Source organism: Silene latifolia, chromosome 7, assembly GCF_048544455.1.
Source record: "Silene latifolia isolate original U9 population chromosome 7, ASM4854445v1, whole genome shotgun sequence".
NCBI classification, from domain to species: Eukaryota; Viridiplantae; Streptophyta; class Magnoliopsida; order Caryophyllales; family Caryophyllaceae; genus Silene; species Silene latifolia.
Genome location: NC_133532.1, coordinates 63,211,043 through 63,225,626, shown reverse-complemented (window position 1 = coordinate 63,225,626; position 14,584 = coordinate 63,211,043). Strand labels below are relative to the sequence as shown.

General features: G+C 36.8%; 3 protein-coding genes across 3 annotated transcripts; 1 reads left to right on the top strand and 2 right to left on the bottom strand.

Moving 5' to 3' along the window:
* Positions 1 to 1,008: 1,008 nt before the first annotated feature.
* LOC141592251 (uncharacterized) lies at positions 1,009 to 4,699 on the top strand. The gene is made up of 6 exons (XM_074412856.1): positions 1,009 to 1,131; positions 1,206 to 1,403; positions 2,620 to 2,928; positions 3,037 to 3,198; positions 4,270 to 4,353; positions 4,443 to 4,699. Exons 1-6 carry the CDS (start codon positions 1,096 to 1,098, stop codon positions 4,548 to 4,550), a joined length of 897 nt encoding a protein of 298 aa, XP_074268957.1. The 5' UTR covers positions 1,009 to 1,095; the 3' UTR covers positions 4,551 to 4,699.
* Positions 4,700 to 6,082: 1,383 nt separating this feature from the next.
* Positions 6,083 to 7,479, bottom strand: LOC141592249 (chitinase CLP-like). The gene has a single exon (XM_074412853.1). The coding sequence runs from the start codon at positions 7,415 to 7,417 to the stop codon at positions 6,188 to 6,190; it is 1,230 nt and encodes a 409-aa protein (XP_074268954.1). The 5' UTR covers positions 7,418 to 7,479; the 3' UTR covers positions 6,083 to 6,187.
* Positions 7,480 to 9,035: 1,556 nt separating this feature from the next.
* LOC141592248 (small nuclear ribonucleoprotein SmD1a-like) lies at positions 9,036 to 13,874 on the bottom strand. Its single transcript, XM_074412852.1, has 4 exons — positions 13,727 to 13,874; positions 13,548 to 13,624; positions 9,487 to 9,678; positions 9,036 to 9,367 (listed from the first exon to the last, which is right to left on the bottom strand). The coding sequence occupies exons 1-4, from the start codon at positions 13,738 to 13,740 to the stop codon at positions 9,306 to 9,308; spliced, it is 345 nt and encodes a 114-aa protein (XP_074268953.1). The 5' UTR covers positions 13,741 to 13,874; the 3' UTR covers positions 9,036 to 9,305.
* Between the last annotated feature and the right edge of the window lie 710 nt (positions 13,875 to 14,584).

Sequence of the window (14,584 nt, the reverse complement as noted above, 5' to 3'; positions counted from 1 at the left end):
TAATATACTTAGAAATACACCATATGGTTCAAACAAAATATATATTCCCTCCATCTCAGTCAATAGTTTACATTTGCTTTATTTCATCTCAGAAAATACAACAAATGTAAACTATTTATTAATTTCACATCTGTCTTTATATTAATCATAAGGGCTATTAAAATGCCCCGATTCCCTTACACTCATGATGATTAGTACTTAATAAATTTTGTTAGAATTCGAGATAACAAAGCTCTAGATGCTACTTAATACTTAGAATCAAGTAGGTATCAAGTGACCATAAGGGATTATGATATTTCATTTTTTTTAGAATTATGTGATACCCGGATTTGAACTTCGAAACACCTATTCGATAATGTTCTATAGCTTATTTTTAAAATAATCAAGGTCATTAACCCGTACGAAGTATGGGCTTTCAAACTAGTTGGTATTAATTCGGGACGGTTACGTTGTAATGGTACTATATTATAATAGTGAATTCGAGTCTATTTGGCTAGTGGGTTTTACTTCCGGTTTGGAAGGTTTTGCCCTGAGTTTGACCCTAAATATTGTTTATTTTATTATTGCTTACATTTATTTACTGAGTTTAATTGTTACATTTGACTTTATTACGCTTGTTGAGGTACGTTTTGCAATGTGAATATTTTTAGTTACACATTATTAAAAATTATAAAAACTTGATATTCTTATACTCCCTCTATCCCGGTCATTTGTTGTACTTTTCCATTTCTGGGTGTCTTAGTCATTTGTTGTCCTTTCTATTTTAAGAATGAATTTGATGAGTAATTTGATCATTCACACCCAATTTATTCAACTTGTCATTTAGTAATTGATCATTTTGTCCTTCCTTGGTTTTCTGCCAAAACCAAAGAACAACAAATGACCGGGACGGAGGGAGTAACATTTATGAAGATGAATCAACCAATATCACACATAAGTATATTTTCTCTTATACATTTACTAATAATATCAAAGATTTTCTCCAATCATAAATAGTGCCAAAAAATCAAATATAACTTTGGTTTGGATGTGAGAGAGTATAAAGCATTGACAAGGGCGTGTATCGTGATTGGTATTTGGTAGGGACAAACCAAAATGGGTAGAACGAAGAAGGCAGTCAAATACGTTGTGGTAAGTCAAAGTCTTCCCTTTTCCGTCAACTCGCTTGCTGAACTACTGAGTTGACTCAGTGAGTCGAATAACAGGTTGACGCGTTTACTGACACCGAGTTCAAGGGTAACCCGGCAGCTGTATGCTTGTTGGAGGAGGAGAGAGATGAAGAATGGCTACAGTCCCTTGCTTCCGAGTTCAACATTTCGGAGACCTGTTTCTTGACTCGGATCACCGATTCCGACTCTGTCCATCCTAGGTTTCACCTCCGCTGGTTCACTCCTGTTGCCGAGGTCTCTCATCTTCTCTACGCATTCCTTATTATTAGCATTTCTTATTACGACTTGTTTTTATCAAGGTAATATAACCATTGATCGGACCTGAATCATCCGCTTAAATGTTTGGTTCAAATCGTCTTTTCACATGGTATCGGAGCAAATTGAACATTGACATACATTTTTCCTAGAGCCAAAAACAAAGGTAAACAAATGATCGAGATTTAGGTAGTAACAATTCAGCTTAAATTGTTATTTTAATCAAGGTATAGAACCATTGATCGGCCTCAACCATCGGCTTAAGCTTAAGCTTTTGTTTGAAATAGTCTTCCCACTTGGTATTAGCATGGGGCCACTCTTCAAAAGTTTGATGAGTAAATTGATCATTAACTTGCATTTTTCGTGTACCTGCTATTTCAATAACAAATGAAAGTATTTGTGTTTGATATCGTCTCTCTATAGTCAGTGTAAACAAATGATAATGATCAAACTTAGGGAGTAAGTGAGCAACAATCAAGATGAAATAATCACAAGCGAATAACACATTGGTCTCTACATTCTCTAGTTCATCTTTATCAATTTATACAATCTTCTACGGAATATTAGGGTCTACGGAGCATGCTCACTGGTGGTTGGTAGCACTAGCAGCGCTTTGGCAAGCTCTGTTGTATTGGTCTTTTCTGATGGATTTTCTGTTTTATGCTCTTATGCAAAATGAAAAATAATATTTGAAGGGTATCTAAATTTTCTTAATTAAGTCATTCGCTTTTGACTGTTAGTATCTTATGTTTTCAACAGTTTACTCATTGTAATGGTACTGGTACGGAATTAAAACTCAGGAACTTCGATATTGCCTTTTGCTCAATTCTGACCTCCTGTCCTAGCAGTTAAGAGGGGCTTTTGTAATAAGTAGGATCTCTCCATGTGTTGTGTGTCGCAGTAATTTTATATGCTCAGAACTTTAAAATACTGTGTTTGTATGAATGATATCAATGATTGTTAAGACTACTGCTTTTCCTTGTAACTTTTTGTCTACTGGAGTTGACTGAATCAGTTAGTTTCTTTCTAAAAGGGGACAAGAATAGAAAATGCTGAATCTCTCACTGTAATCGTTTCCAGCTTTAATCATGAGCAAATATTAGTGTCTCTTTACTTTCAACAAAGGTTTGCAGAATTGCATATCGTATCTTGATATAAATCGGTCACAGTACTAAACATTTAGCTTACCGTGCAGGTTGAACTATGTGGGCATGCAACTTTAGCTGCTGCACACTTTTGTTTTTCATCAAAATTAGTGACAGAAAATACCGTGGAATTTTCAACACTCTCTGGGATCTTAACTGCCAAGAAAATTCTTGAACCAAAAGAACCGGTCTCAATGAAGTCTGAAAAGGGAGATGCAGAGCAGCAGTTTTTGATTGAATTAGACTTTCCTGCAATTTCGGCGACTGACTGCCCTATAAATGAGGCCTCTTTGCTATCAAATGTTCTAAATAATACTCCTGTTATCGAATTCAAGCAGACGACTTCAGAAGATTATCATGTATGTTAATTGCTAATCATTTTGTGTTTCCTTTACCTTCATTCTCTTCAGAAGTGTTGCAACTCTGCTCATCTTGGCCCATTGATTAACATCTCGACTTTTCATCAGGTGATCTTGTCATCAGCTGATGCCATAACTGCTTATCAACCAAACCTTGAGGAAATAAAACAGTTACCCGGTAGGGGGTTGATCATAAGTGCTGCTGCTTCACCAGAATCTGGATTTGACTTTTTGAGTCGATTTTTCTGTCCAAAATTTGGCATAAATGAGGTATTATCAATTTATTATTTCACGTCATCCCCATAGCTGCTCTAAAACTGTTGAAGCTTGTAGTCGCTGGAGTGTAGTTTTCTCTTGATAACTTGGTATAGTATATTCCCTTGTTAGAGAGGTACAACAATGAGATATACAAGCCAATACATTAAAAGCCAATACATTAACCCATTACTAGAGTATGACACACAGTCCGCAGTGAAACCTTGGCCTAAATCTTCATCTCCAACCTTTCACACAGCCCACTAAATCTGAGAAGAAGCGTTGCATCTCCGTGCTTGGTGTTCTGTTTCCTTATTAGATTCTTATCACGAGTAAGTTTAAGAAGGTGGAGAATCATTTGTTCTCTGTTGTAAGATGAACTCGCGTGAACTTCTCGAATTTATGAACTTTATCCTAGGTTGGTGGCTTGGTGTTGTAGTCTGCTAATTCTCGTGGTAGACCTTAAAAGGTCTGTATTGGAATTTGAGAAACCTTTTCAATTGGAGGGGAACGCTCATTTATTCCACATTTTGATGTTTGTGCTTACGTGTAAGGGTCCATCTTCTTGTGCGATATTATGATTCCAGTTGTTCCCAATCTCTGATTATACGAGCTGAGTCTAATTAGATAAGAACCTCTGATTTTTTTTTTATGCTACGAGCTATTATGACTGCATACCCATGAAGAACCCATAAAAAGATCTGATATAGGAGGTTGCGCTCCTTATTTGAGGAGGATGCGGATAAAAAAAAAGAGCCATTTGATATGTTCCTCAACATGCAGTAGTAGAGATAAAGACCAGAGGATGCAAACTTTTTTATGCTTTGAACAAGAAATGACCAACATCAAGTCCATTTTCTTATTTGATCCCGACATATACAGGTCTGTTCAAGGCACTGGGAATCTAGATAATGTTGTACGTACTAAATAGGAAATCAGTCGTTCTCTACTTTTATATCAGATACTCCGTAGAAAATATGTTAGTTCCTACTTTTTGCATCACACTAAGATTTAAGTTGATTTGCTTCTAGTAATGCACTAATCTATAATCTATAATCTTATTACTTTGTTGCTGCTATTATGCAGGATCCAGTTTGCGGGAGTGCGCATTGTGCATTAGCTGTGTATTGGTCCAAGAAGCTGGGAAAGTGTGATTTTGTTGCATATGCGGTATCCAAAAGCTCAACCCTTCGGTCACCCTTTCATTTGATAATACTATGTTTACAATATTGCGTCACTAATAAGTTTTGTTTGGCCAGGCATCGCCTCGCAGTGGGATAGTAAGGCTGCACTTGGATGAACATAACAACAGAGTTAAGCTCCAGGGCCAAGCTGTTATCGTCATGGAAGGCTTCGTTATCGTGTAATTAAGAACCTGCTTGTTTAATACTCTATTCATTTCATTTCCATACGTTTACTCAAAGAATTCCTCAGAAAAATGAATGGAGGGAGCATTTTTTTTATGTGGACGGGACCGTTAAAACCTACTCTTTTCGTTTCAGTCATTTGTTTACCTAAGGAGTAATTGCATGATTTTGTGAGATTATGATAAAAATAGTAATCTCACATCATGTGAGATTACTATTTTTATCATAATAGAAGTATCTGGATTGACCAAAAAGCCGATTTGGAAAGATTGTCTCTTAATCCAGACTAATTTTTTTCAATTCCTATTGCAACCTCAAATTATTCCGGGAGTGTTGTTTCTGAACCCAATAAATCAAATTACAATATTTGAAGGAGTTTCGTTCTTAGGGCTTCATTTTCGCTCTGTCGTCTAAAATTTAGACAGTATGCGAGGTTTTTTAATGCTTCACAAACTCATTGATGTCCATATGTTGCCTTATTTTTTTTTTTAAAAGGAAAAGAGAATACTATAGTTCAAACTCAAGTAAAGGTATCAAAGGGTCTAAACTAGACACCATCTTATATTCTTATACAAATATACATTGGGGAGAAAAATTCATGATTCGGGTTTTACCTTATGAAGTGCGTCTCGCTGATCGACTTTTGATCATAGACAACACAATGACCATAACCCAATAGGCAACACAACTATGAGGGCGGTATACAAGCCTGACAAACACAAATGACAGAAAGCCGATCATGCGAGATTAAGAATTCTAATGAAAACTAGACATCCAGTTTTATAGAATTTATTAGCTCCATCCTGGAACAATTTCACTAAAACTAGAAACTAGAAATTAGAAACTAATTTGGTCAGACTTACTACTCAGAAGCGGCGTAAACAAGCGTACTGACTATCTTAAATAAATCCGAACTAACAAGTAACTACCTGATTTTGTTTTCAAAAGCCTCATGTATATGACTTTATACAAACAACCGTATCGTAAAACGTTATATAGATTTAGACCCCCACTAAATTAATCCGTATATTTTATAGTTCTGGAACTTAATTAAGGAGTAGTTGTGAGAATTATTGAATGAGAATAACTAGGCTAGTACTCCGTATTATTTTTGGAAATGGTTTACTACTTGCCTAATATACAACTCGATTCAAATGATATGACGCGCTCCTTTCCCAAGTTGCATCGCTTGGAGATGAGCAAAGATGTCATGTACTCCATGCTACATCGGTCCTTCGAAACTGCTACTGCGTCTAAAGACCGTGATTCTGGTTGGAAACCGTCTCTCACTCCCCATGATCCTTTTTCTGCTTCCTAGAGTGGCTTGACATGCTTGATGCTTCAATTTGCCCACTTAGTTTGTTATATACGTAGTCTAATTTCATTTCGAGTTTGTATTCGTATAACGCTTACCAATGGTTTACTCTCCTACTAAGGGCTTGTTTGGTGCTGACAAAGTGACAGGATTAAAACCTAATAATGTTACTAGTAAACTCTTAGTAACTTTACTAGTTATGATAAGCTCGATAATGTTTGTCGGGATGCAGTATTATTAAGAACTTGATCAAAATATTCTCATAAACAACCATCAAATCTAGCAACTTAATTCGGACAACAAAACCTATCAACGGGAAATCTCAGAGTCCAGAAGTGAAATTGAAATTATTGCAGGTAGTCTGAAAGAAAAACAGCAAAGAACTAAACCCAAGCCTTGACTTAGCCAAATCAAACAGCAAGAAGTTATGCTGCATTTGTAACGATCCGATCACCACGTCTTGCTTAGCCTTCACACCACCATCGACAAACCCTAGGCACGCCACGTCATCAGATACCTGCATCAACGAATTTGCTCCAAATATAGTCCAGTTACCTCCATTGCTTAGCTGTAAATCAATCTGTGGAACTGCGTACCCTACTCGGGTTGAACCCAATTTTGTGCTGTTAAAGCACAAATCGAAAGGAGCAACCTTCGGGACACGGGGATATTTACTTGTAGTCCTCGAAAACAGGCTAAAAAACGCTCCATAAATATTACTCTTCATGGTAGTATAAGGTGTGACTGTACTAAGCTTAACACCACCATTACCAAGTGAATCAAAAGAAAGCATGTTTGGTGACAGTTTCACTGCTTGTAAATTGACGGAAATACCCTTTAAACCGATGTAGTATCCTAAGGCGTCTTTTGGGTTCTTTAACAAGGGAGTATAACTTAGGAATTGGGAGACATCCCTTCCAGGTGGGGGTAGCAAGTAATATGGCCCTTCACCGAAGAAGGCCACGCCTTGATCTCCAAGGCACATACCGAACTTTTGGGACACTTTGACACTAGAAAATTGGGGAATAAGGGAAAGTGATCCCCTTGAAAGGCTAGCAATGCCGGAGGAATTTTCAGGGAGCGAGTTTAACAGCAATTTAGGGGCACACGACATAAAGACCTTGTTGTATTTAACTTTGGTTAAGGGGGTGTGACCATCAGTGGAAGTAATTGACACACTCGAGTAGCTTAGCTGAGATAAGGCACATGTTTTGGTAAACGGGTTAAAAGGCGAGGTTGAACAAGTACAAGGTCGATAAGGACGGTTCCATGGACGAGGCAAACGGCAAGACGGAGATTTGTTGGATTGAGCTGAAGAGCATTGTGGAGCACGACAGGGGACACGAGGAAAACCTTTGGAACAATGGTGCCACGAGAAGGGTGACTCGATGTCTATGATGAGGTTTTCGTTTTGGTTAAGTGTGATGGTGAAAGGCGAAGAAGAAGGACCGGTTTGGGTAATGGGAGCGACTAGCGCTTTGTAGGATTGTGCTCCGAAAACCGGAGTGATAAGAGTAAGAAAGAGAGGTATCAAGTGATGAAAGGGGGACATTTTTAGTGAGAAGAGCAGCTGTTTTGGGGATGGGGATAACTAAGATGAGGACTAGAAGAAATAAGTGGGCATATTACATATATAGCTGTAAAGGTTTATCGGTTGTCCAAAACTTAGTACGTGTGGCCTGATTTAATAATACTATATCGGTAATGTATAATCTATGGAATTGTTTGACTTGGGATATTTAATGCACAAATCAAGAGATCCCGCAATCGCGGCAGTGTGTTCAAACGGTCTTCTCAAGGTACTCATTACTGAATCTAAACATGATTTTGGCACAAAGACAAGGGGAGTGGAGCAACTATTTGTGACGGTTGTTAGTGGATGACAAGTGGACCATAATGGATCGGTATAATCAAATTACCTATAAAAAACTTTCCTAATATAAAAACCATAAACAAATGAAGGAGAGACCTTAAAATGGAATAGATAAACAAATGGCCCAGACGGAAGGTATATGATTATCCAAATCAATGAACAAAGCGTCTTGCTTTGTGTGTGGTAATCCCATAACAAAGCCAAGCACTCTCACAAAAAGGAGAGGGACAAGGTGGGGCGATCACGTCTTCCCCACTTACCTCTCATGAGTATTTTGTGAGAGGAAATGGTATCCGTCTTCAGCTTGTGACGGATATCGCCGTCTACAATGAGATTTTGTGATCAATGGGTGCACTAAAGTAAGAAATGGTTTCCACTTCCTCTGCTGAACTTTCTAATCTTATTGACTTTAATTATAAATTATTTAGGAAATTAAACAAGGGACACAATCACGTGACAGAAGAAGATGCCCAGAAAAGTCGGTTTACAGATACGAAGCATGGTTTACTCATCTTCATGAACTGCGTTTCCTGCTAGTTTCTCGGGTATTTCATCAGAAATTTTATTTATTTTTTCCTGCCAACCAGAATTCCATACAAAATAAAACGCAAGACAATGTATATGATCAGTGGTTAGCGCAGATATAATGTACCCTTCAATGTCACAACGATGTATGTCACCAAAGCTCACGCAAACAATCGAGAAAACAGTCACATTACAACACTCGATTTTGCCTTGTCGCTAACCAGGTATACCTAGCAAGGTAATCGAAATGGGGAGCAAGGAGCCACGGAGTGCATTCCCTAACAAAATACCGAGTACAAGCTTTCAAAAAGACGAAGATCATGTATGGTGCCTTAATTTAGCAAAACCCTTCTGGTGGACACAGGATGCTTGGTCGTCTTCTACCATTTACTGATATATCCAAATCCAACAGCCTTGCAGTAATCTACGCAACTCAATAATGTTTAATAATTAATACAAGCGATTACTAGATTACTAGTCCCATCTCCTAACCCTCTTTTTTTTTTACTAGCACCCGGATTCATTGTTTTCAGTTGGAATTTGACTATAAGCAGATGAAATAATACCTGATAAACTGAATTTACTGAGAAAAGTAGATGAAAAAAGAAAAAAGGCAGAGCCTATAAAATCAACTCAACAATGTCCAGTGTTCTCAGCTGAGCCCAGTCACCTTGGTGAGCTCCCCTTTGTCACGAGTTTATAGTGTCCTCCGCCCATTAAATTAACTGCTCATATTAACAGTAATCACGTATGTACCCGAAAGAAAACAATCTTAGCAATGCGATCAAGGGTAAACTTCACTACGATTATATCCATTATAACTCTATTTTACAAAGCGTCACACTACACCACAGAACACCTACCATAACTGATCATCCTTAACTTGAAAATTAAGTCATAAGCAATTCTAGTGAATACTGAAAGCATAACGGTAAAGTCGAAACAGTAGCCAGCATCCCATACCATACAGTGATGTATGTACTCTCTGCTCATATAAGATCTGATCACAATGACCAAACGAAGCTGACGAGCATGCAAAAAATTAACGGCCACGGCCGCGTCCACGGCCACGGCCTCTGCCCCTTCCACGCCCGACAGGTCTCCCTGCAATTTACGCCAAAATAAAGATATGATTAGAAAAAAAACAACAAAAAAAGATGTATAGAAAGATACAATAGACTGGAAGGAATTTCAGGTAATATAGAGGATAGATTTGAACGTACCAGCAACTGCCTTTTTTGGCTTCACTCTAGGTGTTTCCTCCACCAGTAAAGTTTCAAGATTCAAGCTGTCAGGAAGTATGTAGTATCGGATATTATTCCCACGAACACTTAAGTGATCCATTGTGAGAGGATTTTTCCCTTTCGGTGTAAGTTTAACAGTCTTCAAATGTGTGTTCATGCTGATGTCAACACCTGCATGTCAGCGAAACCAGAAGTTAGTCAGTTGCTCAGCAAAATATTTGATGAAATCATAAAAGTAAAAGATATGTTTAGAGCATAACCATTAAAGCAAAAGAACACAAACTTTATCCAGAGGGAAGGCAAGGAAAATAACAGTTCCTATATATTCCTGATTCTCAACGTGTACAGTAGTACAGCCCTACAGCATACCCAGTACATAGCTATATTTATAGTAGAGATTTATATGGATCAGCTCTTCTGTAACAACATACTGTTTCATTGATACTAATACAAAGAGGCAAGGGACAACTTTATCCAAATCTGAAAAAAATGTAAGACAGGGATTTTAAAGACAAAGAAAGGCTGACCACCAAATGCAGCTGCAACATTTTTAGAGAATTATAAATAAATTATGGCTCCTGACAAAGAAATGTACAATGTCAAAGCCCACCAAGTCCTATAAAAGACACTTTCAGGAAATAGGGAACCTGATAACCTTACCAAACAAAGGGGAACTAAATAACTAATGTACCTTTGATCAACACCCTAAAGTGTTCAGTATGTTCACTAATCTCAAAAAAATCCCTCTTTAACCAAACACTCGTCCTCAGTCCTCACTCACTACCATCAAATTCATCCACAAAGCAAAATCAGTGATTATATTATCTATTTGCTCCTCATTCTTCTACTGCTTGATCAAGGTGATTGTAGTACTTATTTTATCTTTTCACCTACATTATCTATTGCATGAAAATGGCGATGTTAAATGATGAAAACAAGAACTGTAGCACTTTCTGAGCAACAGGGATGTCATAGTTGCATACCCTTCCTTGTGGAGTTTAAAGAGCTACTTAACATTGAGAGGTGGGCTGTGTGTTTTGGCAGTAAGGGAGTTAGAAGGAAGAGATAAAAAAGGGGAAAGGAAGGTAATGGGGAAGAGTTTTAAGAAAGTGTGGGGTTAGTAATTAGAAAGTCTCATATTTACAATATTTGGAGTGTTAATTACAAAAAGGGGAAACAATTGAAGGGAAAAAACTTTTAAAAAAAAAAGTTCTCAAATGCAAAGCTATGGCCGGGGCCGGCAATTGCAATTTGGTAGTGTTGGACAAAATTCAAAAATACTAGGTAGCTTCTCGCAAAATTAAAACACTAGGTAGTATTTTTGAAAATGAGCTAACCACTAGATAGTGTTTGAGGGAAATTTTTTTTTTAAAAATCTACTGCTAACTCATTCATCAGCTTGTTTGTTTTCCCTCTTCTATTTGATACTCCCTCCATTCAACTCCACACTACCATTATCTATTTTGTACACTATTCATAGTTAAGCATTCAATTTCAATTTTCTCCCAATACATAAGTTAAAATATATTCATGTGAGATCTTGTTTTATTCGTCGTTACGAGTACAATAAAAATATCTCTCTTTTATATTTTTTGCAAATACGTAGCTTACGATATTTAGCGCGTAAAAGACGCGTTGGCAAACGTGAAAAAAGAAAGTGGTTGTGTGGAGTTGAATGGAGGGGGTATATAACACTATTAATTTGTCAGCTCAGCAATACTTCCGAGTCATTAATGCAGTAGATGGTAAGGATCAGAGTAAAGGGAAGACAAGAACGTGAACTTTGATTTTTTTTTTTTTCTAATGAAGGACACAGACATTAGAAAGGTGTTATCAAAAAGTGTTTTTAGTCTTGATCAATCAAGGGCGGCAAGGATTCTAGTCTTGACAGAAGTTATCAAAAATATTTAAGTATAAACTATAAATTGTGATACACATTTCTAATTGTGATTTTTGATGTTAAAATACTAAGCAGTGAGGAACAAATTAGGTTTAAAACAGTTTGATTGTGCTTACTAAGTAGCAATTTAATTAACAATGGTCCATTTCTGACCTGTAATGAAAGTATGAAACTGCTATTTCACTTATATGTGTCCACTATCTGATATCATAGGAAATATTTTATATTGAGGGGAGCGCAGGAACTACTTTGCACAGAAGATACAGAGGGCACATGTACCGTTTGCAAATTTTTATTCCCTTACCTTATTAACATGCGTGAATAAAGTATTCGAGTAATTCACTTCATGAGCTGGAAATACTTAAATCTGCGGTAAATTTTTGCTGGGCCACATTAACAGCTTTCCTCACAAAAGCTTAATGATGTGGATGAATATGATGAGGGAAAGGAATATTTTTGTAGGCTGAAGACATGGCTCTAAATTTTCTTCCTACAACGGAAGCTACGTTTGTGTAACTATGGACTATGGTTGTACAGAATCTACAAATCACAACTCCGAGTTGTTATTTTCAGGAGCTTAGTCAATGCAATCTGCATAGAAACTGTGCTAAATAAATTACGAACATGCCTCGTGGAAGCTTCATATTACACAAATGCAGGTTGAGGCCTGAGTCATCACGTGAAAACTGAACACTTGAAAACTCTCCATAAGGAGATCCCCAAAATAATCCAACCATAGGATTTCTAATCCACTAAAGAGCATAGAGCTACCACACAGTCCTACAGATGTAACTTCTTATTCAATTCTCAGACATTCAAAGTTCAAACACAATACTTCGTCCCTATATGATTCAAAATGCTCTACAAGAGTTTAACCTCAAAGATCTACAGCTCGAACGAAAAAAAAATGAATCTCAAAACTACGGACCTTATACTGAATCAGCCAAAAACACAACCGTAACAATCATACAGGAGTTACAAAACAAAAGAAATTTATATCTAATGTGGCTCAATCACTTTTATATTAAACAATTCACAGACTCCATCTGAGGTTCTCAAAGGTATCCATTTCCAACTAAAAGAACAAGCAAGGAAGTCATCAGGATATCATAGACGAGTGACTCTAGTCATTCTTGTCATTTTGAGTTTTTTTTACTTTGTGAAGGTACCCTGTCTAAGAAAATCATTTATACGATCACAATGAGCATACTAATAACTACTACTACACCTTAGCCTTTGTTGCTCTAAATTACAAAAATGAGAATACAAATTGGGAATTGAATATGTACTCCCTCTGTTTTTTTAACACAAGTCTTTCTCACATTTCGAGACGCTCCCTTCTTTCTTCAAAATCTCTCAATATATGATTAAATATTATGAAAAAAAGGCTCATTAAAAAAACGAAAGCGTCATATATATAAAATCGGAGGGAGTAACGAATACGATTTTCCTTCATCGCGTTCAAAAGCTAAAATTCTTAAGAAAAATATTCCAGCAAAGCACCATGGAATTTGATGGCTTAACAAAGAATGAAATGACAATATAGCTAAACCATTGACAAGAGAACGAATAACAAGGGTTCGGGTAAATCACCAACTTCAGCACACATTAGATTGACCGACCAAGTGTTTTCAGTTATTGTGGAATGGTATATTACCAATTACCTATTCTTTCATTCTTAACTATCATAGAACATGGTCCGAAGATTGCTACAAGAACTGCAGTCTGGATTTGTAGACCCATGAGTCCATGACGCATCTTCAATAACCAACCTACTGCCTGTCAACTGTCCTAGCATTCTAGTTCCAAACAATGTATTGAATAATTACTTGCGATCGCATTAACCTAACCAGGAAATCAATTCCAACGATCGATCCTAATCCCCGGAAAACCTCAAACTTGCCAAACACATCAAGCAATACAACAATTTTCATCCCCTCACTGCAACTTATTATCAACAATTGCACTAACTAGATTCGATTAAAATTACCTAACACTGATCAATAAGAACATACGATAAAATAAGCAAAGAGGTTTAACAAAACCCTAAAATCAGTAATTCAAGCGCAACGAACAGCGAATCAAAAATCGACAAAAAAAGATAAAAAGAAAAACACAAAAAAGAAAAGGAGAAAAAAACCTGTGATAGTGCCATGAACAACAGTGCCATTCTTGAGCTCAATGGAGACAGTTTCATTGTTCAACTTCATCAAAAACCTGTTACATTCAACAAAAACAACACGATATTTGAAGCTTAGATGATGAAATAGAGGAGAAAGAGAGTAAATAAAGGGGAAAAATTGAAAAAATTAGGGTTACCTGACGAGCTTCATCGTGTTGAAGAGAAAGGGGGAAAAGTAGAAAGAGAAACGCTAGGGCTTTTGGGAGGGGAAGTGTTTTGGCTGACTGTGGGCGGGAGAGTATAAAGTTTTGGGGGACTCGTTCAATACGGGCTTGAACCAAACTTAACTAATGTTTTGCTCCGTCACTTTTAATAGTCGGTCTCTAAATATGGTTGATATTTTACTTTGAGATTCTTTTTTGGAGAAAATGCACATAATGCTCTTGAGATTTGTCATCTTGCACGATATATCCAAAATTTTAATTTCAAAAATTTTAAGAGGTCATAACTCGTGTTTAAGAGATCGGATTGTGATGGTTTTTTTTCAAATCGATCGTCTTTTCGAGAGCTACGATTTGAAAAAAAAATTCAAGTTTGGAATTCGTTACCAAGAGATATGGTTACTCAAAGTTTGTTCGGTCAAAAAAACTTTGACATACAAATACTACTAGCCACGGGATCCAAATACGACAATTTTTTTCTCCAAATCGTAATTCTCGAAAAGACGATCGATTTGAAAAAAAACCGTCACATTCTGATTTCTTAAACACGAGTTATGGCCTCTTAAAGTTTTCCGGATCAAAATTTTGGGTATATCCTGCAAAATGGCAAACTCAAGGGCACTATGTACATTCTCCCTTTTTTCTAACTATTCCGACTTAGTTAGTGACTTTTTATTGATTTTTTTTTGAAAATAATGTACACAGATATAAATAATATTGTTTACGTTTGGATTTTAAAGTAGTGAAGTATTTATGAAACTGGTGTTCATTTAGGATTAGAAAAAATCAAACCTAAAATCCACCGCCCAACGCCTTTACCAATCACCTATAGAC

What these genes read in the sequence shown, in the direction of transcription:
- LOC141592251 (XM_074412856.1), top strand. Translation starts at nt 1,096, where the DNA reads ATGGGTAGAACGAAGAAGGCAGTCAAATACGTTGTG. An exon ending in AGGCAGTCAAATACGTTGTG is followed by an intron (nt 1,132 to 1,205) that starts GTAAGTCAAAGT and finishes GTCGAATAACAG; the next exon opens with GTTGACGCGTTTACTGACAC. An exon ending in CGACTTCAGAAGATTATCAT is followed by an intron (nt 2,929 to 3,036) that starts GTATGTTAATTG and finishes ACTTTTCATCAG; the next exon opens with GTGATCTTGTCATCAGCTGA.
- LOC141592249 (XM_074412853.1), bottom strand. Translation starts at nt 7,417, where the DNA reads ATGTCCCCCTTTCATCACTTGATACCTCTCTTTCTTACTCTTATCACT.
- LOC141592248 (XM_074412852.1), bottom strand. An exon ending in TGTTCATGGCACTATCACAG is followed by an intron (nt 9,679 to 13,547) that starts GTTTTTTTCTCC and finishes GCTGACATGCAG; the next exon opens with GTGTTGACATCAGCATGAAC. An exon ending in GCCAAAAAAGGCAGTTGCTG is followed by an intron (nt 9,368 to 9,486) that starts GTACGTTCAAAT and finishes CGTAAATTGCAG; the next exon opens with GGAGACCTGTCGGGCGTGGA.